The sequence below is a fragment of the Leuresthes tenuis genome, unplaced genomic scaffold (assembly GCF_036924035.1).
Source record: "Leuresthes tenuis unplaced genomic scaffold, fLeuTen1.0.hap1 SCAF_2, whole genome shotgun sequence".
NCBI lineage: Eukaryota > Metazoa > Chordata > Actinopteri > Atheriniformes > Atherinopsidae > Leuresthes > Leuresthes tenuis.
Genome location: NW_027325356.1, coordinates 37,849,420 through 37,876,494, shown reverse-complemented (window position 1 = coordinate 37,876,494; position 27,075 = coordinate 37,849,420). Strand labels below are relative to the sequence as shown.

At 39.1% G+C, this 27,075-nt stretch overlaps 1 protein-coding gene across 3 annotated transcripts in view; it reads left to right on the top strand.

Moving 5' to 3' along the window:
- The window catches only part of phkb (phosphorylase kinase, beta), a 104,289-nt gene that overhangs the window by 7,960 nt on the left and 69,254 nt on the right, over positions 1–27,075 (top strand). For all 3 annotated transcript variants that reach the window (XM_072381005.1, XM_072381003.1, XM_072381004.1), the window contains 5 exons: positions 10,291–10,429; positions 14,537–14,636; positions 19,563–19,670; positions 20,467–20,547; positions 23,935–24,050. In XM_072381005.1, coding sequence (XP_072237106.1) covers positions 10,291–10,429; positions 14,537–14,636; positions 19,563–19,670; positions 20,467–20,547; positions 23,935–24,050 — 544 coding nt within the window. The remainder of the gene's footprint in view (positions 1–10,290; positions 10,430–14,536; positions 14,637–19,562; positions 19,671–20,466; positions 20,548–23,934; positions 24,051–27,075) is intronic.

Genomic DNA, 27,075 nt, shown 5'->3' with positions numbered 1-27,075 from the left:
TTCACAGTACAAGGCAGGTCCTCTGAGATGTGCAGTCTGAGAAACTTGAAGTTTATGACCTGCTCCAGTTCTTCCCCATTGATGCTCAAGCCTGAGTGCGGTCCTTAACCTCCAGAAGTGATGATTTCTTCCGTCTTCTTGGTGTTGAGGTTGAGGTGGTTGTCACTGCACCAGGCCACCAGTGCTTGAACTTCCTCCCTGTATGGTGCCTCATTTAGCATTTGCAAAAAAAGATCAATTAAAGCCAAACTACAACATGTAATGTGGTGCTATAGTCGGACACCAGGATAACGGACAGCAGTTGAACATGATGATCAGGTGGAAGTAGGACAGGAAGGTGAGTATGAGCAAACATTCTCAGTTTAATTTTATTACTGGTATTTTGAATTCTCTCCTCTTTTCATCACTAATTTTTGTGAAATATAATTTGTGGTAAATAATTATTGTAGGCGTTAAGTATACTTTTATTAAACGATTTTATCATTTTTAATATACAGGTTTAATTTCTTCTAAGGGTTGTTGTTCATACAATAGAGTTACTTGATTTAACAGCAGAAACACGCATGTGGTGATTTGTGTAAAATTCAGTACCATCCACCTGCTGAATAATAGTTTTACCGCAGTGGACTGGAGTCAACACCATCCACTGTCACATTGTGTGGTGTAACTGCAGTCTTCTTTTAGTCATCTATCATTTTGCTTAACATCTTTTAACAACTACTTGACATTTTCTATCTAGGTCAAGGAAATACGTTAAGGAAAAAAGACGAAACAATTCTAAACACATGTACGAGTGTTGCTGAATGTGGCCAGAGCTAACATTGGCTACACCAAAGGGCAAAATGCTGCTTTTCAGCTTGGCTTTCAGTTGCTCTATAAGGTTTAATGTTGAATGGCTTAACTTGTATCCAAAAGCTTTATAGTCAGTGCATCATTTACCCTGATTTGACAAAGAGCTAATTCAAAGAAGAGCTTCCCCATGCCTTGTGCATACATTATAGTGACAAGCTAATGACAATTCCAAAGACGTAAGTAGCATCAATTTGTCTCTCTGCAGCTCCAGCAGCCTTGAATGCAAATGTTTCACAAACACGTGCAGTATTTGCAGATACACAACCTCAGCATCTTTAGCTTCTTCTGCTCTTTGTTTACACTGTTATGCATGTGCTTGACTGGTGACAACTGATTGCTGGAGTTTTAATACTTACAAGGTTGACAACTTCAAATAACTGGTTATTGAATACACAATAAGTAAAGTCGGTCACAGAGAAACTCTGATGATGAAGATGGAGGAAGCATCAAGACTATGGATTCCAGTAGTCTGGATACTGGTGATGGCAGAGTTAAGAGGTACCTGATAGAGTTGAGATGCTGTGGAGCACATGGGGGGTGAAAGGTTACATGAAAAATGCATGTATACAGTAATTTAAAGAATGAGTGTTAAGGGCTGATAAGCTCAGTGAAAAGATTCTTGGTTGAGGGCAGTTAAAAAATTCTAGGATGAAATGATTTTAATAAATGTAAATGTAATTTATTTATACAGCCCTTTAGAACAATCCATTTCAGTGTACCAAAGTGCTTTACAGCAGATAATAAATAATGAAAAGAATAAGTAAAAAACAATGAAATAACAGTAAAAGCAATAAAATACAGCAAATAAGATAAGATAAGTGTCATAATAATGATAATAATAATAATAATAATAATAATAGTGTGAGAAAGCAGTATAAAATAATACTGTATATTGGCAAGAATATATCAGAATCACCACAGAAAAAGTGAGACAGAATAGAAAATAGAGTTTGCAAAGCTACATAAGCTTTTGGAAGTATTTTCTTTGATACAGAATAATGTAAGATATACTCTTATACTCTAGAAATGTTTTATTCAAACTAATCTTCATGATATCTCCTGTATGTCACAATATATCAGATAATGAATGGTTTTAAACTGTATTGGTGAAATCTATGACATACGGAGTGAAAGGTAACATCACAGAAGACAAATCCAAGGTTGTGGTCAGGGTTTGGTTCTGGCAGTGGTTTTGCTTTAGACTTTAGAAACTATTATTTCTGTTCAGAAAACTGGTAGAAACCAGTGAAGCAGAACCACTGCTTTCATCCTTTTCCAGTTGTAAGCTGATACATGTTTGTGTATTTCACTGCCATACTATTTGAACAATTTGAATGTAGAAGCTAAGATATCTGCCTTTGACCCAGGTCTGGATTGTTAATGCTTCCCATGAGAAAATGTCTGTTGGAGCTGGGTGCTCCATTTTCTCACATGACTACACTTCTGGCAGATATGACACAGCCGATTGGTCAGCTCTGATGAAGACAATGCAGCTTGCTTGTTTGTGTGTGTGCACGCATGTGTGGGGGTGTGTGTGTGCTAGAGAGAGACAGAGAGTTTCTGTGTTGGTTCATGTGACCATTAATGTGCCATCAGTATATGGTTGGTGGGTTTTCATTAGACTCCATGTGTGCGTGTAGAAAATGATAGAAGACAATACACGTAGCCTAGTGTGCAACAGGTGTAGCTCTCAGTTGAAACCAATTTGCTCCTATCAGCAAGCACAACATTGCCTACAGCAGCAGCTTGACTGAAACCTCATAGATTCTTTAAAAAAAACCTCTGCCAGATTGTACTTTGTCGAAAACGCTGCCTTGAACGCTGAGCTTGTTTAATTGTTGTGGTGGGTGGCGGCTGGAAGTGCTTGTCCGATTCTTACAGGGAACAAAGCCAACATTGTTATCGCCGGCACACAGACCTTCCTACCAATATACCTGCTTTCTTTCAGTTTCAAGGAGGAGAAAGGGTGGAGAGGGGTGAAGCTGGGTGACAAAGACAAATCAAACCATTTCCATTTTTCCTCCTTTCTCTTTCTTTATTCTCTTGTTTCAATGTGGCCCCAAGCTCAGTCGAAAGCAGCGATATTAAGCTTATGCTGCTGTTGTGAATGAGGATTATTTCTCCATTTTCAAGAAAAGAATACCATTGGCAGCTTTACCTCCATGTCAGAGTTCACCCCTCCATAATCTCTCCCTCTCTCTCTCTCTCTCTCTCTCTCTCTGTTTTCTCCTCTCTTCTATAAGTCTCAAACTGCTCTGGTTTATTTTTTGTGCAGCATCTCGGCCACACTCCACTGAGTTACTCTGCTGCCTGATAATACTGGAGTCAGAGTCGGGCTACTACTACTCTGCCATCTGGCTCACATTGATTAAGGAATAGGGAAAGCAAGATTTTGTTTGACTCATCATGGACTTGCTACATGAACAAAAAGTTTTCTTCTCTGCTTTGATTTGAGTTTTGACTATTTTTTTCTCTTCATCAACTATTTCTTGCAGTTTTTTTTTTTTTTAAAGTAGTCACGTATCCTCATTTGTGAGACCGTGAAGACAGTTTAAGCCAGTTCAAGTCCATGTGTCCTGGATTTATTTCCCAAAAAATTAAGCAATGTCGCTTCCTGAAAAAATCCAATATTACACAGTGTTTGTAAATTTGTACTTTGCTTTTTGTAGTTTACCAAGTGATTTATTCCTGTTGGTTTACAGTGAATCAAGCACTTGGATAGGTACGTTTATGTTATATTAGTATCATAAAAAAGAATCAAATAATTCCACGGTTTTATGTTCTTTATAAATTGATATATTTGTTTATTTATTTATTGTATTTTTTCCCAGTATTAGGCAATTATCATTTATCAACTTAATGTGTTTGGATCAACATAATCTATTGGGGTTGATTAAACCTAAGGCTAGGTTTCTGTTCAGTTGGGTGGTTTGAACAACTTTTACATCAGTTGTTGAAGAACCTGCATAGGTTACGTGGGGTTTACTCACATAAGTCTTGTTAAATGAGTGAAAACAGATTGAATTCAAATAGCAAAGCTGACATAATTCCCATACATGAAATACATGTTTGGTTCTACTTGACCAATCAGAATGACCTAATGCTGAGAGAAAAAATGCAATAGTGTGAAAATGTTCAATGTTTTTATGTTAATTCAACACATTTTTTTTCTTGGGTGGTGCATGATGGTAAATTTAAGCTGTCTTAAAATCTGGCCAACCAAGAGCCTGTATTTGCTTTGTCCTTTACGGGCTTCTGTAGCAACATGCCAGGGCAACATGCAGTGTATTTGGGTATAAACTGCTTCTTCTAAGAAGATGAAAACATAACAATTCTTATTTTCATCCACAGATAAATACATAAATAACCTAAGCAATACGTGATTGATTTATATCAGAACATTGTCCCAAATTTTGATCACTGGAACTTTAAAGTGTTGGTTACATCAACAAAATCAGTTAAAAGGTGGGCAGACACATAGTGTGTTTTGTAAAGCATTTACACTTGCCCTTAATATTCAAAAATGATAATGACGTAAAAATACGTAAGACGGGGAAAAACAACTTACTAATTGGGGTCTTTAAAAAATGTGAAAAAAACAGTAGCTAGATTTAGTATTTTTTGTGCCTTTTTATATGTTTAATCATTACAGAGTTTGCATTACATACTGTATTTATTACTGCTATATACATTGTTGGGGCTGAGCCAGGCAAGCTGTTTTCCTACATTTGCTGTTTTTATGCTAAGCTAAGCTAAACCCCCTGATTTAAGACAGATTTCTGTTGCCTTTACACTTGTTTTCATTTAGCAGTAACTCATGTCATGGATGTTTTATTTTAATGCAGGAAACATCATATACTCAGCAGTAGTAGGGAAGTTATTATTAAGACTGGCTTGAATTATGAGGATCACAGTTGGTTTGTTTCCCTATTTTCCTGTACACTTTGCTGTGGGAATGTATAGATATTACATTATCCTTTATCTGTTTTTTCCCTTTCCACTATATTTTTCTTTCCGTCATTTTCTTTCATTTTCTCCACCCTGTCAGTGCGGTGAAATGGCCCATTGTAAAAGAGCAGACTGTGTGTGTCTGAGACATTAGCTGCTGATTTAGTGGGACATTAGCTTGATGGATGGTAAGGAAAAAAAATCCAAACAACACTGGATTTGCATCCAGAGAAACTTTCAGCCCTGAGACTGAGCAACATTCACCTCATTCATTTTTATCTTCTGCATCCAACGACGACTTCCACAGCAGTGTTTTTTGGAAAATGATCCTTTAAGACCTTTGGGGTTGTGAATGGAGAAAAATTAAAGCTTTAAATGCTTTTTGGCAAAACATATTAAAGATAATCTTCTGAGCATTATAGAAAGAAATCACTCACTAACCACAGTCAAAATGCATGAGAAACTGAGAGTCCATGCATTTTTATTTGAGTCATCAACAGTTGACATTTGACAAAGAATGGAATTGCCAAATGGGCTGCATGCTTACAGTAACCAGGTTCTGTAGTAACCTGGTTCTTTTGTGAGACTTACAAACATAAATACATCAATACTCTACATATACACCTTTCATGCCAGAAATAAGGTCTAGGTTTAAAAATACCGGAGTTCCCCTTTTAAACTCTACGAAAGTCTACCAGTGTTAAACCGTTCAATTCATCGTAAACTGTACCAGAGTTTATGGTGTAAGTAACTCCAAGTCTATCACACATCTGTGAACTCAACGTGTCCAGTTATGAAGCAACACTGATTGTGAATCAATTTCACCTGCTGTTGTGCAAATGGAACAGACAACGGGTGGAAATGAGAGGCAATTAGCACACAGGAGACGTGGAGGCTGTAGGAGGGCAAGAACCGAGCAGCAGGACCGCGACCTCCTCCTTTGTGCAATGAGGAACAGGAGGAGCACTGCCAAATGACCTCCAGCAGGCCACTAATATGCATGTTTCTGCCCAAACTGTCAGAAACGGACTCCATGAGGGTGGTATGAGGGCCCGATGTCCACAAGTGGGGCTTGTGCTTACAGTCCAACACCGTGCAGGGCAGTTGGCATCTGCCAGAGAACACCAAGATCGGCAGATTTGCCATTCGCGCCCTGTGCTCTTCACGGATGAGAGCAGCTCCACACTGAGCACGTGACAGACGTGACAGAGTCTGGAGACGCCGTGGAGAACGTTCTGCTGTCTTCAACATCCTCCAGCATGACCGGTTTGGCGGTGGGTCAGTAATGGTGTGGGGAGGCATTTCTTTTGAGGGCCGCACAGCCCTCCATGTGCTAGCCAGACGTACCCTGACTGCCATTAGGTACCGGGATTAGATCCTTGGACCCATTGTGAGACCATATGCTGGTGCAGTGGGCCCTGCGTTCCTTCTGATGCATAACAATGCAAGGCCTCATGTGGCTGAAGTGCGTCAGCAGTTTCTGCATGATGAAGGCACTGATGCTATGGACTGGTCTGTCCATTCCCCAGACCTGAATCCAATCGAGCACATCTGGAACATCATGTCTCGTTCCATCCACCAACGCCACGTTGCACCACAGACTGTCCAGGAGTTGACTGATGCTTTAATCCAGGTCTGGGAGGAGATCATCCGCTGCCTCTTCAGGAGCATGCCCAGGCGTTGTAGGGAGGTCACACACACACTACTGAGCCTCATTTTGACTTGTCTTGAGGAATTTCCATTGAAGTTGGATCAGCCTGTAATGGGATTTTCCACTTTTATTTTAAGTACGATTCCAAATCCAGACCTCCATGTGGTAATAGTTTTGATTTATACTGATAATTGTTATCTTATTTTGTTCTCAACGCATTCCACTATGTACTGAATAACCATTTTCAGCTGGAATTTTTCATTCATTGAGATCTCTAAGTGTTATTTTAGTGTTCCCTTCATTTTTTTTTTTAGCTGTGTATGTGCAGACAGTGAAGGTTTTTATCTTAGTAAATTGGCCACTTTCCAGTCGGAGCTCATTTGTACAAAAAGTTGCTATTGCAATAATAATAGAATTATATGAATTTAAGCAAAAGTTGTCAGGTGATATTGATACAGATCTGTATGAATGCATGTGGCTAAACGTGAGTAGGAACTTCATTAATGCTTCAGCTAATAGTAGGAGGTAGACTTTCAGTTTATTAATACTTCGCCCCATTCACCCAATCTGTCTCTTTATCTTTCTGCCAGTGTGACTGTCACCTTCGGTTGACCAATCCATTTATACACACGCTTGTGCACACACAGACGGACCTTTCCACTCCCTTGTCTCTCTCCCTGTAACTGTTACTTCTAGGATTTTTCTTCTCACACATGCATTCTGTCTTTACCTCTGTGACACATGCAAACACACATATTCTTGACCACTCTTTCCCTCATTTTTTGTCTTCCTCTGTCTCTCTTGTTGTGCCACTGCTTCTCAGTCTTTCTTTTGTTCTGTAACTAACTACAGTCCAGAATGGATGCCCCCGTCATTTGCGCCAACATAAGGTTCGGTTGAAAAATGAAGTGATCCTTTCAGACACATTAGTCATCCGTAAGGGGACCTCTGCTGGAGAGGTGTGTGTGTGTGTTCGTGTGCACACACGATTACTTTCTCTCAGGCTCTTTCAGTATGTAATGTTTCAGCATAGATTTCTGGAGGGATACCATCTGTTTATGCATCAAGAGCTTTGAACCATCGTTCTGTCCTCAGTAACTACTACAGAGTATGTGCTTTGTTAGCTTATCCTTCCTCCACCCTTTACTGCAGTGAGATTCGGGCACATCTGAATTGTAATGTGTCCCTTTCTCAAAGAAATAACCTCCCACATCATCTGCTGTTGAGCTTCCCAGTCTCTCTGGTAACATCAGAAGATAGTGGTGCTTTTCCTTCACACTAGGATATGGTGGAACTGTTGGATTCAAACGTGTTTTCTGTTGCATCAGCATATTAATATAGTAAGATGTGAGGACAACAGGGCTGAATTTAGCTGAAATCACGCTCATATACCTGAACAGTATAGTGATTTGAGTTGCTTTGCTTTTAATCTAAACACCAGCAAATTACTTTACTTGTGTTTTTGCAGTTTGTATGATCCAAATGATACAGCTCTGTCATGCTGTATTTTGGCAGTGACACTTTAGATTAAGAGAGAAGCCAAAACATGGATCTGATAATAACACTAAATGAAAAGTTAAGTCACTCAGAGGGAGATGAGTATGGCACTGTGCTACAGTCTTGAACTGCTCTTCTTTTCATCATATGTCCCCAGGATAACTCTTTCTTTGCTATGTTGTATTTGATGTGTAAAGGTAAAACAGGTTAGTCCTTAGACTTTGGTGACTTGAATGAATATTACGTCAGTGTAAAGTGGCTTAATAAAACATAACATAACATTTCCAAACAAAACATTCCTCTTAAAATGATCCACTACAAGGACTCAGTTAAAAAGACCAACACTCCAGGCTGAACAAACACTTCAGATGGCGTGAATAAAAATCATATTCACTGTAAGTTTTTGGGAGGGATTTGTTTGTGTGTTAAAAATGGTTCCATCCGATGCCAGAAAACCAGCTGTTCAGCAGACGGTTAATGTAGACACATGTTGTTTGAAGAAGTTGGGATTTCTTTCTGACTGTATGTGTTGCCACCTGTGTTATCACACTCCCAAACAAAAATCAGGACCATATTTTCATTCACTTCTACAGTTGATATTAGTAATTGGTATTCCTCATATGTTGTGTGTATACTTTGATGTGCAGTCTTTAGTAAACTGTGTTTGAGAATAGCCAAGTCTCTCAGAGGGAGACCAACAGCACAGAACCACGTTAAGCAGCGACTTACATGGACTATGATATACAGTGCCTGCTCCCACTGCATCCAACAGAACTGTTTGACAAACACTTTTACAACTAAGTTATACCTCTAGATTGTAATTTTCTTTGGTTTCAAAGTCTGAAACTAGTGGTGTAGTTTGCTCTTAACATAACGCCACTCAGCTTGCATATTGTTAATATTGTACTGACACTGACTGACCAAGGTCAGCTTGTCAAGTATAGTCCACATGTTCTAAAGCAAACAGTGGCATGATGAATCCAGCTCCTATTCCTCTCACAGTTATTGCTTTTGTTCAATAGTGACTTCTGTTGTCACAAGTGCACAAACTAGTACACAAACTAATAGAACCTCAGTTAAGTTTATTACATTAGCTTTAGCTTGTTTCGATCAAAGAAGAATGATTGGCTGCCATATTTCTTTCCTCTACCTTTTTCTAAATAGTGTTCAACATACTGTAATTTAATTTAGGCTGATTGAATTTATACGTAGATATGCATATGAGGGTAACTGGCCAGTCAGTGCCAGCAGAGGAAAAGAGCTGTAACAGCTCTCTGCAAGCCTGTTAAATATTCCATTTCCGCACTTCAAATGCAGACAAGCCTTGGAAATAAAGACTAGAAGTAGGTAACGTACCTGCTGGTAGTCCGTTACAAGATGACTGCCTTCTAACTCAGGCTATGTATCCAGCTGACAGAGTAGAAAGGAATAAAATGGCTATACAACATGTGAAAAAAAAAGGATAAAAAAAGGCAGTTATTGGAGATAAAGTGCTGCTGTTTTAGATAGGAAATTCCCTCCATGTCAGTGTGAATGTATTGTGATGTATGCACATTCAGACAGAGATTTAACTACATAACGCAATATCTAATTAAATATATTTCAGACATTTCTTGTTTGCTGTCACACATCCGATACACATCCAATTCTTTAAATTGAAACTGTTTCTTTTTTGTCGAACTTAACATGGGCATGTCTAATGCTACAGTGGATGATTAAAGAGAATACAATTTGAAAGAATGAATAAATCGAACCAAAACTGAACATCCAACTGGCATTTTACATGTGCGTGTAAAACTCTGTCCTGGCAATTGTGTCTGTCCATATCCTTTGCAAGTGTTATGGCTGGACATGTTTATTTACAGGTAACTATCTTTCATTACAGCTTATGGACTACTTACATCTGTTTTTATGAACGCCTTTGTGTGATTGTTGTGCGTATTGGGCATCTAATTTGCAATTTTCAGTTAGTGCTCCATGCGGTATTAGCTGCTGCAGTGCACCTCCTGCCAGTGCATTTTATTTTGCCATGAACTTTGATAAAATAATAGATTTAAATCACTTTTTATGAAAATGACTTCCCAGGGAAAAGCCCCGTGTAGATTTAAGAGCAGTGTAGGGTCCTAAAATTGTGTAAACTGTAAAAATAAGGTGAAAACTACTGTTGAATTACGGTTAAAATGTCACTTTTGGAACATGTTCATTAAACTGGTTCAGCTGCTAAATGAAAGAATTTTACACTTGCTGTACACTTGCTTCCCCATTCTGTTTTGTCAAAGGCTGATGCAGCAGCATTGTTGTTTACATGTTCAATCTCACACTCTCTGTTTCTCTACATCTAGTCAAGACGACCATTCTGAACTACCAGAGTCCCACCACTGGCCTTTTCCCAGTAAAAACATACTCCAACTGCAAGGAGGCAAAAGTCCGGGACTCCCTATACTGTGCTGCTGGTGCCTGGGCCCTGGCTATGGCTTACCGGTAGGTGTACAATATGCACTATCCAAAATAAACCATGTAACATTTGTCTTATGTGTAAAAGAATAGACTGTTTTATTTTGAGTGGTCTTTGAACATCATCTTTTTTAATTTTTACTGGTAAAATTGAATTATTTTCAAGTTTTATGACTGGATGCATGTTGATACTTGCTATGTCTTCTTCAAATGCCGATGGTCCACCCCAGCAAAAAATTCTAAACATCACTTTTAACTTGATTCTTGAGTTGTTCCATAACCTTGGAAAAAATACAGACTTATTCCTATTGGCAAAGAGCAAGGCTGTATGTTCATGTGGTATACTCGTTATCACTTCCCTATTGAACTAAAGTGAAGTTGGTAATTCAAACTGATGACATTTGCAATCGTAGTCAATTTGGTATGGACAGCTTGTTGCAAACATAACCATAATACTCTTTGGACTTCACATGACTCTATTGTTATAATCTTGACTGTTAATAGTAAAATAGTACAACCAAATTGCGATACCAGGATAATTGAATCAGACTATTTATGAAATGTTGCTGTTTGAGGTTCATGGTTTTCATTGGTTAGTACTAACCAAAAGCTGTCAAAGGATGGGTGACTGGTTAATTAGTGAGGTGCTAAGGAATGCCTTACACAAAGAGCTAAAATCCTTAATCCTTTTGACAAAAATGTCACAACAGTTTATTAGTTTGTCACATTTTGATGAATTATCACTGGGTAATCAGAATGCACATGCTGACACTTAGAACAATTCCTCCAAAAGGAAACGACCTATAGGTTGTATGTTATTACCCTTAATTTACCTCCAAAATGGCATCCTGTAATGTGCCGTCCCGCATCTGTACGAGAGACATACAACTCGTACGTGAATTTCCTCTTTGGAGGAAGATGTCATTCTCATGTTTTTCGTTTAACAATCCACAGAGTCCTAAAAATTAGGCCAAAAGGGTGTTGGACATAGTGCAGCATTTCCACCCAAGTGTCCTCCATAATGTGAGATCAAGATTGACAACAATGACAATACCTCAGAAAACTGATTTTGTTTTAGTTTAGACAATGACATTACTTTGTTAGGCTTGTAGAATATTTGCGTTCAGGGCTAAAATGCATTCTTTTTATAACATGACTGACACTTTCACTGACACAATATGGCTGGTTGCCTTGGTTGTATGTAAACACAATGTGTTACGATGAAACTTTTTCACTTCCTGTCCTAATGTAGGCAATAATATATCTAGCTTTGAGGTAAGAAAACTAACATGGTTAGGGCTGGAGCATCTTTTATGTCTATCACCCTAATGCACACCATTTAACACTTAACATGCAGTTGTTCTCATGACCACTAGAGGTCACATATTCTTTGACCTTTATCATCTGCAGAAACGGATGACTGATGGGCTTGTTTTTGACTATCTTCTTGTATTATGTGGAATGCTCTTTGTGTGTGTGCGTGTGATGATGTCTGTATGTGTGCGCATGTGCGCCTCATTTAGCTGGCCTTTCTTTATTAGACAGAGCTCGTACTACTTCCTGAAAATGATATTGGCCTCATTACTATATTACTGTTACTGTATGAATTAACCATAACTGTAGTTTTTTTTATATAGTTATGCATCTGTCATACTAATAGTTGAAAGTGAGTTTATTCTTTGAGAATTATCAGTTCTAAAAAGCTGACTTAAAGACAAAAAGGATGTAAAACAAACACTAAAATGGATAAACAGACCAGACCAAGAGTCTCAAATTAGATTAGTTTACAGTGGCTGTTTTTGATAGAAATCTTGCCTGCTGTGTCACTTCAGAGTTTCATTGAGGCGCCCAAACTCTTTAATCAACTGTTCCCATACTGTGTGCTCATTCTGGAGTGATTAGTCTATAGCGGAAAGAGCACTTCCATAAAGTGAGCCTGTTACAGGACAGAGGGGAGAAAGGAAAAGACAGAGGGAGAGACTGAAAAGAAAAGTTTAAAAGGGTTGAAAAGCTTTGATAAGGAAAGAGTCGGTAAAGGAGAAGATATGGGGAGGAAGTCAGGAGGTAAGGTGAGCAGGAAGAGAAACCAAGTGAATGGGGAGATAGTGAGATAGGAATATGAAAGGGGAGTGTGAAAGAAAGAGGGAATGAGGAAATTAGATCGAGGGGGAAGACAGAAGGAAAGAGAGGGGTAAAAATAGAGTGCACTACAGTGATGTGACCAGAGGCAGATCCCAGTCATTAGTCATGGCTGCCTCCTATTAGAATTGTCACTGGGATTTAATTAAGATGATTCTCATCTGACAGGCTTGACTAGTGCCATTACTTACATCACATCCAGCTGCTGTGTGTCTTTGAGTGTTCGAGAGATTCAATGACTGGACTTGCGGCTCGATTTGTCACAAACAACTGTTCTAAGTAGCCACAATGAGTTTTGAATTTCATCACATTGACGAATAACATTTTACTCATGTGTTTGAGTTGGAGCACTAAAGTAGGATTAGTTTTTATTGTCTTGTTGTTATCTAATTTTCATTTTTACAGTAAATTTATTGGGACGTACTGTAGTCCCTTGTCATCGTTGGATCATCCCTTACATATATTAAAAGTGTCAGACACTTTTAGTCTGGTAATTGATAACTGAAGTAACTTTAAATTTGGATATAGGTAGAATAAAAAATTAAACTGTTTGCTGTTTTACTTTCCTGTCATTTATGCACCATCTTCTACTGAAAGTGAAAGCATTTTTCCTGTCTGCCTTGCTTTCCTTTGTCAATAGCTGAAGTCATAATTTACAAGACCTTGTTCTCATGCATCTGCTATCTGACAGCATCGCCAGGAATGTGCTGACTCAAACTGTAATTACTGCATCCATAACTGATTGAGTTGTATTGAATTTCAGCTTTAACCTTCCTCCCTCAGCCTGAATTCAATTTGAAGGCCTTTTGTTATGAATGGGTGAAACGTGTGTGTTGTTTGACAGACACATAAGTCTAGAGTGGGCTGCTTTGATGACTGACGAGGCATTTTTCCACCATAAGTATGATTTGTTCCATACCATTGTGGGCAGATTAAGAACTACTACTGCTAAACAAACTTTTCCCATTTGTTGTTTGAAATTTTTACTGTCAGAATGTTAAAGCAACACTAAAGAATTTGGCAAATTTTTTTTGCTCTTTTAAGGTTTTTTTTCTTTTAAGGTTCACATGCTTCACTAGTGTTTCTTTAAAGTCTAGGGTTCATCTTCTTAAATAGGTAGTTCAAAATGGGGTGGGTTAGTTAACTCTGTCTGAGCTGCAGTTTTTTTTCAAAAGTCTTAAAAGAAAGTGAACAATTTACTAATAAGCATTTTCATGAGCAATTGTGGCTCATTTCTTCATTATTTCATGATACATTAAGTAGTTAAAAGGTTTGGAGTCTATTCCAAGTGTTGTATTAGCATTTGGCAGATGCTCACGTAAACTGCCACTGCATGGTCCAAAGAGGTTTTAATGCAATTGATGGAGGCCAATTTTAGGCTGAAAAAAGCAAACTAAACCTTTCAGAAAGGGCACAGAACGTTTACAGTGCCAATATCTGTTATTTTGAATGTTTTAGAAAACGAAGACTGCTTTTGCAACCTCAGCTACATGAAACAGTCTTGTAGCTGAGGTACAGCTAAAGTGGATGAAGGAAACTCTTCAGCAACATCCAGCTAAGTCGTTGGTGTAGCTAGGTCTCTCATTGGGAAAGTCTACAATCAAGAGAAGCCTTCACAGATGTAAATGCAAAGGGTTTACTCGAGCAACTTGGAAATGCAGAGAAGGAAAGTTTGAACCAAAGCATAGCACATTATTTGTAAAATACGATAAAGGCAGGGTTTTTGTATGGGCATGCGTGGCTGCTAAAGGAAGTGGCTCACTCATTTCTATTGACAATGTGATTGAAGTGGATGAGGAATTCTGACGTTTATATTGCTATTTTTAATTGTATTCAGTAAATAAAACAAAAAGCAAACAATAGAAAACTTCTCTGCTCTAATCAGTGTGCGTTGTGCAAGTGTGTGTTTGTCATTTCTGTTATGTTCTAACCCGTAGACCTAATGCCCAAAATGTGTTCACAATATGTGTCCTCACCCCTTTCCTTACCTTCCAGACGCATTGATGATGATTTGGGGCGGACTCATGAATTGGAACATTCTGCCATCAAGTGCATGAGAGGGATCCTCTACTGTTACATGAGACAGGCAGATAAGGTGAGTTTGTTGCATTTCAGATTTTTTGCTCTCAAATTGCATGTTGGTAGGTACAACCTATTTACTGGATCCTCTGCCAGCTTTGGTTGTTAAAGAATTATGGTCGACATTGGGCCGTATGTATTGAATATTTTGTACTTGTCACTTTGTAAATCAGCTTTTTAAGCTTGTTTTAAAAACTGCTGTGGTTAAACCCTTATTACAGAAGCCTGGCTTTTGGAGGCGGTCTTATTGACAAGTTATAGACCGGTCTCAAACCTTGCTTCTTTGTCAAAAGTTTTTGAGAAAGTAAACTCAATTCAGCTTATGCAGAATTTATCTGCAAACTAACTTTTTGAGCCATTTCAGTCTGCTCTTAGAGGAAATCACTCCACTAAAACAGCCCTTACAAAGGTGGTGAATAATCTGTTACTTTCAGCAGACTGATAAACTGGATGCCAACTTTTTTGGCACCTCAGGTCAGGCTCTCCAGTGCTTAAATTCATACCTGTCAGAGAGATCTTTTCGAGTTCTGTTTAACAACACTCACTCTGAGCCCTGTGTTGTGAAACATGGGGTTCCACAAGGTTCAGTTTTAGGTCCACTGTTGTTCTCATTGTACATAGCATCACTTGGTCAGATTTTGTGTTTGTGTGAAATCAATTCTCATTGTTATGGAGGTGATCAGCAGCTGTACCTGCCACTGGCTGTTGATGGACTTGCTACCAATAACGTTGGTGCCTGTTTAGCTGCTGTTAAAAGCTGGTTATCAGCAAATTTCTTGCCCCCTAACTCAGCCAAGATAGAAATGAAGGTCACTGGACCAGTAATTTTTATGATGACTGTGCTATTCACTGCAGAGACAGAGTTAGGAACCCCGGTATTGTTTTTGACAGGACACTTTCTTTTGACCTTCATATCAAAGAAGTCACCAGAGTTGCCCTTTTTCATCGAAGAAACATTGCCAAGAGGAGACCTGCCTTATCATTATAGCATGCCAAGATTCTAATCCATGTAACATCGAGATAGAATTTTTGCAATACCCAAATAAGAGTGTCCAGGGTCTGCAAATTGTTCAAAATACAGCAGCCCATCTTTTAACTTGGGCAAGAACAGACTTTAAGCTTTTGCTCCTTACGTATAAAATAGTAAATGGCATTGCACCATCATATCTATCTGACCTGGTAAAGTCGTATATACCTGTGCTCCCAGGGTTCTGGTCTTTTGTCTGTCTCTTATTATTATTATTATTATTATTATTATTATTATTATTATTATTGTTATTATTGTTATTATTATATGTTGATTGCCAAAGACTTTGGCTCCAAAAGAGGAAATTTCATGCCACCTTAGCAATAAATTGGATGAATGTGTAGAGTCTAATGTACCCAAAGCAGAACCAGATACAGTATATCTTCTGAGTACTGTTCTTTTCTTTGTAGAGCAGCTGTGTTACTATGTATTTGTGTAGTATGTACCTTCTGAAAGCAAGTCTGTTTTATCTCATCTCGACCTTGGCGACCTCATTTAGGGGAGAGCTTTTCTGTGTCTTAATTACAAAGCTGCATTTACACAGTTAATTACATGGAGCAGCGTTCGTTACAGCCCCGTCTCCAGCACTTACAGAGTACATGGCATTTTTATTGAAGATGTGACATGGGGTGGCTGCTAGGTAAATAATCCAGCAGCTGGGCCCCACTGTCTGCTTATTGTATAGTTTACAGAAAACCTTTTATATTCCTTCAGAATTATAGAAAACAGATTAGATGTTTGGCTATTTAAACATCATTCAAGTACCATTCTAACCATTCTAATTATCAGAAAACAATTGTTAATACAGATTAGTTGTATATGAGCATACATTTCAGGTGACAGTTAAACAGTTAAAGATAGAAACTCACTACTCAGGCAGCAAGTCTTACTCTGAAGTCCCTGCTCTGAATACAGAAATGACCATGCCCCTCAACTCCTGCTGATGTTTCTCCATCGATTTTTCAATAAGCACATATCTTTCATCTTTGCTAATCCAACATCATTTCATGAACTCAAATTTTCCCCTTTTATAGTACATATTTTTACATTAACAGTGAATCAGATAATTGTGCATCATGAAAAAATATTGTTTGTAGTGACTAACGCCCACAATATTGTCACCCGAGTCCCGTGGCTTTACCCCATTTGAAGAGTTTTTAATCAGTTTTACAGCTCATTAAAGTTTCAATTGCACAAGAGAGGCTAAAAATTCAAAGTGACTGTTTGAACTGTAAAATGTGTGCGTTATTCTCGACTACCTGCCTTCTGAACCATTACTGATTTTGCTGTATGCTATTTAAATTCCTTCACCACAGGTTGTTTTGGATTATCTTCTTTTCAGTGGGGAAATACAAAAAATGAGCTGGTAATTGTTTTGATAAGATGCAAGAGTTTTGTGTGGCTAAAATTGTGCATTAAATTGGACTGTTGCAACAGCAGGCATTAAAGTATTTTTTTATTTGAAGCTCATTTTGGCACATGGCAGCGATCAAAACAAGAAAGCTCTGGTGCTTTACAGTATCCTGAAAGTAGAACCACATGCCATTGTGACTGCAGGAGTTTTGCTTGGCACATTGACACAGACACATGCATATTAGCCACTGTGGGACGGTAGAAGTGGAGCAGTTTCATTAAAAGTAGGACAGAGGGGTCTCCACTATGACCTGACTTTGTAGGGAAAATGAGACAGGGAAAGGTAGTGACAAAAGAAAAAGGAGAGCCTGATAAAAAAGATGCAAAGACTTAAGAAACATCAGTATAAAAATCTGTACGGGAAGCAGAGAGTTAGATGTGAGGAGTGAAGGAAATGTGGAGGTTGAAAAAAAATGAAGACAGCTTGGGTGGGGGCTTGATGACTGAGAGAGCAATGAGAGAGGTGGAGAAAAGAGAAACAAATTACCGTAGGTAAAAATGGGACAAAGGGCCAATTATTTATAACTGTGCGACGAGGCTGGCAGCCCAACTGTGATTTAGTGTGTAGTTGAGTCGATGCAGCAGGCACTCACAAAGCCACCAACAAACCACGGAAAACAAAATATGACAAACATGTTGTAGAGGGTTCATTGTAAACCATGTCAGAGTTTGTTTGGCCTAAATCTGACCCGTATCTGCCTCAGAGCAAGTGATGTTATACTGCACGTAACATCTGCTTCGATTATTGCTCATGGGACGTGTGTGTTGACGGCGCAGTACGTTATATCTGAAAAACAACTTAATATGTCAGGTATGTACTGGAACAGTTATGGGATATTCCAGTCCTGGAGTTTGATACTACCTTCATTTCTAAAAATGGAATAAAGAGATAAATGTTTAAAGAAATATTTAGGGCATTTGTATGGGGGTCATATGTAAACAAAAAAAAAATACATCTTTTCAAATTTAAAAAAAGTAAGATTATATTTAAAGCTGTTACGGCGGTATACTGTACCTGATAAGAATATTAATTTATTTCTCCTTTATTTTTCTCTGCTTCTTCTTTACCTTCGACCTCCCTCTGATGTCTCGTGTCTCTCCCTGTCTCGTGTCTCTCCCTGTCTCGTGTCTCTCCCTGTCTCGTGTCTCTCCCTGTCTCGTGTCTCTCCCTGTCTCGTGTCTCTCCCTGTCTCGTGTCTCTCCCTGTCTCGTGTCTCTCCCTGTTTCGTGTCTCTCCCTGTTTCGTGTCTCTCCCTGTTTCGTGTCTCTCCCTGTTTCGTGTCTCTCCCTGTTTCGTGTCTCTCCCTGTTTCGTGTCTCTCCCTGTTTCGTGTCTCTCCCTGTTTCGTGTCTCTCCCTGTTTCGTGTCTCTCCCTGTTTCGTGTCTCTCCCTGTTTCGTGTCTCTCCCTGTTTCGTGTCTCTCCCCGTTTCGTGTCTCTCCCCGTCTCTTGTCTCTCCCCGTCTCCTGCCTCTCCCCGTCTCTTGTCTTTCCCCGTCTCTTGTCTTTCCCCGTCTCTTGTCTTTCCCCGTCTCTTGTCTCTCCCCGTCTCTTGTCTCTCCCCGTCTCTTGTCTCTCCCCGTCTCTTGTCTCTCCCTGTCTCTTGCCTCTCCCTGTCTCTTGCCTCTCCCTGTCTCTTGCCTCTCCCTGTCTCTTGCCTCTCCCTGTCTCTTGCCTCTCCCTGTCTCTTGCCTCTCCCTGTCTCTTGCCTCTCCCTGTCTCTTGCCTCTCCCTGTCTCTTGCCTCTCCCTGTCTCTTGCCTCTCCCTGTCTCTTGTCTCTCCCTGTCTCTTGCCTCTCCCTGTCTCTTGCCTCTCCCTGTCTCTTGCCTCTCCCTGTCTCTTGCCTCTCCCTGTCTCTTGCCTCTCCCTGTCTCTTGCCTCTCCCTGTCTCTTGCCTCTCCCTGTCTCTTGCCTCTCCCTGTCTCTTGCCTCTCCCTGTCTCTTGCCTCTCCCTGTCTCTTGTCTTTCCCTGTCTCTTGTCTTTCCCTGTCTCTTGCCTCTCCCTGTCTCTTGCCTCTCCCTGTCTCTTGCCTCTCCCTGTCTCTTGTCTCTCCCTGTCTCTTGCCTCTCCCTGTCTCTTGCCTCTCCCTGTCTCTTGCCTCTCCCTGTCTCTTGTCTCTCCCTGTCTCTTGCCTCTCCCTGTCTCTTGCCTCTCCCTGTCTCTTGCCTCTCCCTGTCTCTTGCCTCTCCCTGTCTCTTGCCTCTCCCTGTCTCTTGCCTCTCCCTGTCTCTTGCCTCTCCCTGTCTCTTGCCTCTCCCTGTCTCTTGCCTCTCCCTGTCTCTTGCCTCTCCCTGTCTCTTGCCTCTCCCTGTCTCTTGCCTCTCCCTGTCTCTTGCCTCTCCCTGTCTCTTGCCTCTCCCTGTCTCTTGCCTCTCCCTGTCTCTTGCCTCTCCCTGTCTCTTGCCTCTCCCTGTCTCTTGCCTCTCCCTGTCTCTTGCCTCTCCCTGTCTCTTGCCTCTCCCTGTCTCTTGTCTTTCCCTGTCTCTTGCCTCTCCCTACCAGGTGGAGGAATTTAAAAAGGATCCCAGCCCCTCCAAGTGTCTGCACTCTGTGTTCAATGTGGACACTGGTGACGAGGTGTACTCCTACAGCGACTATCACCACCTTCAGGTCAGCAGTGAAAAAATTAAGCAATCGCATGTGTGAACTAATAACATTTGACGTACCTGATACACCCTGCATATCTGTTATTTCACAGTTTTATGTTTTATTTCTTGATTTCAAGAGTAAATACTTGCTCACAGTGCTGATATTCTGTTACTAGTCACATATTTGTTTTATCTAACAATTGTGAAAAAAATGTCAAATTAATCAAATTTCCCTTTCAGGAGTGGCACCATGATTAGTGGACCTTGTTAAATATGATTAAGTGAGCTAATTCGTGTCTTGTTACGGGTTTATGTTTTTGAAAAAGAAAATGCAAATCCAGCTCTTCAGCACTCTATGACATACAATTATGGATGGAAAAATGACCTTACCTTACAAGTACATGTGCATTAATTTGGCAGTAAAGCAGTTTATTTTTCTGTCAATTGTATTGACCAAGGTCAGTTTGGTGTGTAGCATGTAAATGGCTTTTCTGTTTTGGCGTGACTGATACATCAGTAAGCTAGAGATAGAAAATCAAAACACAAGTACAATGTTTGTTGCCTGTAATAAAAGTCATCAGATGCTGTACAGTTGTGAAACATATGCTGTGTATATAGTTAATTCTTGGCAGTTCTTTCTTTCATGTCATATTATAAGCGTTAGCAACTCAGTTCCACTGGCGTAATAGCAAACCGAAAGTTTACGTCACATTTTCTACATTCTGTTGGAACGATGGCTGTATTGACAAATTTGAGAAGCTCACACAGTGTAAAAATTACCTCTCATCCAGTTGCTCCCGCTCCTCTTGTCATTGCAGATCGATGCTGTTTCTCTGTTTCTGCTGTACCTGGTGGAGATGATCTGCTCTGGTCTGCAGATCATTTACAACACTGATGAGGTAAACAAGACTCAAGACTTACGAGATATCGGATGTAAATCTCATATTCAAAACTGTTTACCTCTTATCTTCTCTGATACTCTCTGACCTCTGCACTAAACACAAACAGAATCGATCCCAAACACCTTGACACATCTTCTTCTCTTCTTTATTTAGTCAAATTCAGTACAAACACACTTGCTCTTTCTATTGTTTCTGTGTCACATGCTGATATCCTTCTTTGTCGTGATGAAGAGTATTGTTCAGTAAAAGTCCTGTCAAGTTCAGTCTCTCAGAGTAGCTAACATAGCTTTATGCTGGCTTCATACCAGCTGACTAGTGTTTGCATTGAAGCTGAACTCAACACATTGCTGATCAGCAGGGAAATGATAGGCCGTTTGCTGGCCAAATGACTTCTGCTCCTCAATGCCCAAAAGAAAAGGTAGTTCTTGAAATTAAGCGATGGAAAAACAGGAATATGGTCCTGGGGAGGGATTGGGATTTAATGTCTGTGACATATTTCTTAGACACTGAATCTGCTGTTGTTGATGTGGTCATTATGCTGACCAACAAGCACGCTTTTCTGGCTGTTTAATTTGCTGACAACAGCTTTGCTGACTCTTACATCACACGTGAAAAATGGGCATCATTCTGAAACTCTAGACTATATGCGGCTGCACCTCATGTCACGACACGCCCAACATGTCTATCTTGCTGAATCGGTGTGTATGCTCTCAGCTGCTAACGCGCTAGCCAAAAAGAAAATCATAATGTTCTGCATACACAATGTACACACCACACAGCTGGTTTGAAACCAGCCTTAGTGCTATTTCATGCCCACATGGCTTCATATTTCAGTGGTTTTAACCATAAATTTGCTGTTCAAACAGCATCTTTATTTATATTACAAATCACCCCCATTTATGAATCTCACATGAAAACCACTATTGTAAAAACTATATCGTAAGTCTGTATTCTAACACATAAGATTATCTTGTGCTACCACTTGAAGATCCTACTAGCTGCTAAAAATATATGACCAAAGGGTCTCTAAAGCCAGTTAGATGCAACTTAAATCCCCAACAGATATCCTGGTACAGGCACCAGTGGAGGATCGGGGGACAGTATATCACTTTTATAGCTTGGCTCACATTCATATTTTTGCTGAGCTGCTCAATTGACTTTCAGCAGTGAAACGTTTAGATAATTTCTGTATGAAAGCATAAATGGCCCCCAGGGAATCATACAGCTAACGTCTTATTTGGCAGCACACCAAGCCACTATAACTGAAAAGCTGTTTCCTTTGTATCTGTCCGCCATCCTTTTTTGTCTTCTTTCTGTTCATCTCCTAATAAAACCAAACAAGACAACTTGGCTGTTAGTTAGTGTTCTCTTTACTGTGTGGCCTCCAGGAGCAGCAGGAATATCTTTCATTCAGTTAGCTTTTACTGCCAGCTCATTCACAGCTTTACTTACTGCTACAGAGCAGTGAAATGTGTGCCCCTAATACAGAAATCCATTTGTTTACTAAATTGGGCTTATCTGAATAAAGTAAGGACATGATAAAATATTGTACCGCTAAGCAATTAGTGTTATTCACTGTGTGTGTGTTTTACACACACACACAGACACACGCACACACAGACACAAACACAACCCCGATAACCTTTAATTTTTCTCTATTTGTAGCCCCTGACAAAACAAATTAACAATGTAATTTATTTATTTATTTATTTTAGTGCAGTCCTGTCTGTGCAGCAGCCTATTTGCATGGTTAAACAGTGCTTACTAGCTTGCATAATTCAAACTGAAGCAGCCTATGCCCCCATCCTTGATTCAACAAACATCATATCCACTGAGCAGGAGGATTTGTGATTGGTGTTCTCACTGAACGCTGTTTGAAATGTGTTTCATTTAGACTAATCACATTAGTGCGGTATTTATTAGTCTGTTGTTGGCTGTCGCCTGTGAAGTTCATTGGCATTTACTGGACTGACTTGGAAGCTGCATTGCAGCATTTTTTTCCTTTTTTTTCTGGATGTGGTATAGAAAGGCTGTTGTGTATCCTCTGAGAAGATGCACTATCCTCTGAGAAAATGCACTATCGACCTCCTTCCAGATGCCATTTTCAGTCTCATGCACCATGAAATGGAGCGACTCATTAGCTTGTGTGCATCACAGTCTTTCTCTCACTCTCTCTCCTATTTTTTTTCTTTAATACACAAGGGTATGTATGTTTTTTACAGTGTGTGTGCTGTAAAGAATGCATACAACTGCTTTTACATGAGTAAAAGCATACATGTGACTCTGGTTAAAAGCTTTTACACAAGCGCCCATGTTCACTGACTGCAACCAGAAGACCAAATTAAACGCAGTTCTGGCAGAGTTCGTGTAGCAGTAAGGAGACGGAGAGGCTTGTTTGGCCGGTGGGCAGTAACATTCATTAAGATACCATTAAGATACTAAAAGGTTCCCCTCATTAATCACTCAACTCATAAAATCCCAAATAAGAGACCTAGCAAACACTTTTTTCTCTTTCACAGGCTAATCCGCTTTGCTCCATTTGTCCCTGCCCTCCTTCATAAGATGGCCTATTTAAGTCCGACCAGGTTCTTACTGCTTCTCTTCTCTCTCTTCTTTCATTTTCTCTTTTTTCTGTCCCTCACTTTGTCATTTTCGATTAAATCTCCCATCACTCAGGCACACATGCACTGCTACCTTCAGGTCTTCTTAATCATTGAAGGCCTTAAAGTCATCACACATTTGATGTCTCTCCCCTATGTGGCATGTGATTTTGTTGTGTTCCTTAGACATGGTGTCTTTTCTTAATGCCAGTGAGGGCACAATGATACCGCAGAGAAAGTATTATGAGGATATGTTTATGTGGTGCTGACACCAAGGATCCTGCTGATGAGTTTTCATTTCTATAATTGGAGGAAGATAGACTTTATTTGAAATCTTGCAACAAGATGTTGTTCCAACCTGCATCTGTTCATTGTCTTGTCTTTTTCTGGTCAGTTGACAAGGTTGTTGCTTCACATTTTGTCACATCAAACTACTTAATTAAATCCTGTCTGTAGCTGAAGGGAGTGTTGATGAGAAATCCGCTTTCTAGTCCATTATGGTAACCTTTTATAATGAAAGAGTTGGACACTTGACCCAAGATCAAAATCAAAAGTAATTCATTACTGTAAATGCACGCCTGCTGGGAGCCTGAACCTGTGTGTATGTGTGTTGTTGCAGCATAAATCATGTTCTGTTATTGCATATTTCTTGTGGAAACCAATTTACAATTTGCGGCTCGGGGTCAGTTGGTGTGTTGGTATTAAGGTCTGTATGCGTATGTGCTGCGTTCATTCCTTGTGTTCGAAGCCTTTCCGTGTTAAATGTTTGTTTTTCTTCCTGCAGGTTTCCTTCATCCAGAACCTGGTGTTCTGTGTGGAGAGAGCCTACCGAGTGCCAGACTTCGGCATGTGGGAACGAGGCAGCAAATACAATAACGGCAGCACTGAGCTGCATTCCAGGTCAGTCAAAGAATGAACAACACACAAAGATTTGCACAAATTAATATGAGGGATCAAACATTTAAAAAAATAAATAAATAAAACTGTCAGTTGATAATTATTTTCTTTAAAGAGGGCTTCAAAGATTCCCAGTATTATTACTTGGTCTTATTTTGTCTTAGTCTCATAACTAAAGCATAAAAGATAAATTAACTTAATTTTTAAAAACATTTGTAAAGTTTTAAATTGGGGGGAAAAAAGCTGAAGAGTGAGGAGAGTGCAAATGTTTGAAATTCTCGGATCAAACAAGGTTTCACGCCTTCATGACCCTTTTATGGATATTTTCATTCACTGTCACTGTTGGGAAAAGTTCAGGTGATGTAAAATGAATTGCCTCCATAATTACCCTAATTTCTCAAACTTTGTCTCAACAATATGAAAATGCCAACAAAGCCAGAAAAGGCTTGAAGAAGAAATCAGTGTTTTTCAAGAAGCTCTTTCCAGAAATGGACACTTAAAATAAAGAGAAAAAACTGTATTTTAAGCAATTATAGTTATGGTCAAAAAAAGAATTCTGAACAATTGTCTCTCCTTTTGTCTTCAACATAACTAGTGTATGCCTCTGGATTGTTCTAATTTATTGTTTTGTACATTTAATTTAAGTCTTGGATATGAGGTCATTCCCACAGTTGTTCTTGCTTATTCCCATTTTAGATATTTAACATTAATTTTTTGACCAAAACGTTGCAACAAGCTCTAATTTCGTTGACAGCATCAACAAAAGTTTCCAATTTACAGATTCAGCAGACACACAAAACGTTAGCAGGACGCTCAGGACGGGGGACTGAATCTGAATCTGTGCAATCTGTTGGTTTCCTGAGCTCGGAAATCGTTTTTGAATTGGCTTTGTATGTATGAATTGGAGTAATTTTGAATTTGATTAATTGGATTATGATTACAATGAATTGGACTCTAATTCGCTTGAATTGGACTGTATCATTGAAGCGCTTTGTGATTACATTTGTTGTGATTTGACTCTATAATTAAACTGAATTGAACATTTTTATCTCCCTGAAGAATGTCAAATCACTTTTTTCTCGATTTCAATCTTTGTTCACTCACTCTTGAGGGAAATAATAAGGTGAATAATAAATACTCGTAACCTTTGAAAATGTTACACTTTAGGCAATAGCGCAGAAAAGTCTAAATTTGCTTTTAAATGGACTTTTTCAAATCCGAAAACACAATAAAAACTGTCAATTCTTAATTAGATTAATCTTTATTTAAGAAATACATATTCTATGAAATAACTTTTAATCTTAATTAATCAGCTTCATTCTATTTAGAAAATGTAAGAAAAAGGTTCAGTTAAATGTCAGCAGCTCAATGGTGTTGGTCAGTGAAGAGCTTTTTTCCTCAAAGGCGACATCATATCAGCACAGCGTTGGAGAACCACACAACCTCCATCACTGAGCCAGTAATCTCCATCAAGAAAAAAATGCAATGGCTCAACAATCTAAATGGCTCATTTGAATAAAGATAAGAATTTAAACCACATCTTCAAACACCAGTGCTATTTTAAACAAGTGCAAGTGAGCTTTTGTTATTTGTTACTAACTGATTTATCATCCAAGGTCGTTTTGGCCTCCCTCTCCTCTGTCAGTGTTTTGATAAAGATCCTCAATTTCTGCCATGGCTTATCTCTGGGTAGCATGTTTTTTTTTCTTTTTCCAAGAATCCACAGCTATTGGCAGCAGCTTGCCAAGATATCCTCGAGGAAAGATAACAAATTTAATGTGGTGAAGAGGCACTGTATCTTGTGTTTCCTCCCCTTGTGGCCATGCTTTGGATTTGTACAATTAGTGAGCTAGTTTATACATGTAGTTGCATAATACCAACTGACATGCTGTATGCAAATAGTAAACTGTGGCGGTAGCTTATTCAGAATGGTCCTGTGTAAACAAGAAATGTATAAATGATTAAAATTGAAAAGTCATTTCTACTGCTACGGTGCCAGTGGGCAGAAAAAGGCTCAGTGGAAATGAACTGGAAAGGATGTGCGAGTTTGGCACAGGATTCATTTGTCAACATCAAATCAAATGACTCATTTTATTTGCCTGTGCCTAATGTCATCGCTACATGCAGTTTAATGGATAGATTGAAAGGGTTTTATATAAAGTAGAATATTTAATCTTGTAAGTATCAGGATTTCTTGAGTCATCTTAAGTTTGGTTTTCATTAAATGTAAAGTTAGTTTCACTATATTAACAAAGATGTTGTCATATTATATATAATATTTAGTCTGAATCTGCAGCAAAATACGTTATGTTGTCTTCATTACTCAAAATATTACCTTACCATTTAATGAGTGACTAAAGCACAGTTTTAATAGCAAGCCCTGCTTTAAATGAAAAAATTAATAAATAAAAACCTAAGCCTGCTTAAATCAGTGTTTTCATGGATGCTATAATTTGCTACATTTAAATGAGAAATGGATTGAAAATCCCCAAAAAGTCTTTGATTTGAGCACAGTACCCCACAACGTGATGTGATTTTAGCATCTTTTAGCTGATTGTTTTTGTTTTGCTCTGAGCAGTACAGCTCAGTACAACCTCATTGCTCTTATCAACTTGCTGACAGCTACAGCAGGCATCTCTTTTCTCTGGTTAAGCTCTGATAAACCCATTGTACATGACCGGTAACAAAGAGCTGACAAAGTTAGTGACTTGCTGTCACCATAGCGCAGCATTTAGCAGTTAAGAAGATATTTTCAGACAGACTTAAAGCATTTGTCAGGTTGCTGTAAACATGACTCAGAAGCAATACTAATTCACATTTGTCCTTTTTTCCCAGTTCACCTGCAACCAAGTGATCGTTGAAATGAATGAACATTTTTACTAATTATAGGTTCTCTGTGGAGTTTTATGGTTAGTCTGTGTCTGTTTTGTGAAATCTCAAATCAACAACAACCAAATGAAAAAAGAAGAAGACTTGTCATTGCATTTCTTGTTTCACGTGACAGAACGAAGGAGGATGTGTTGTTTTT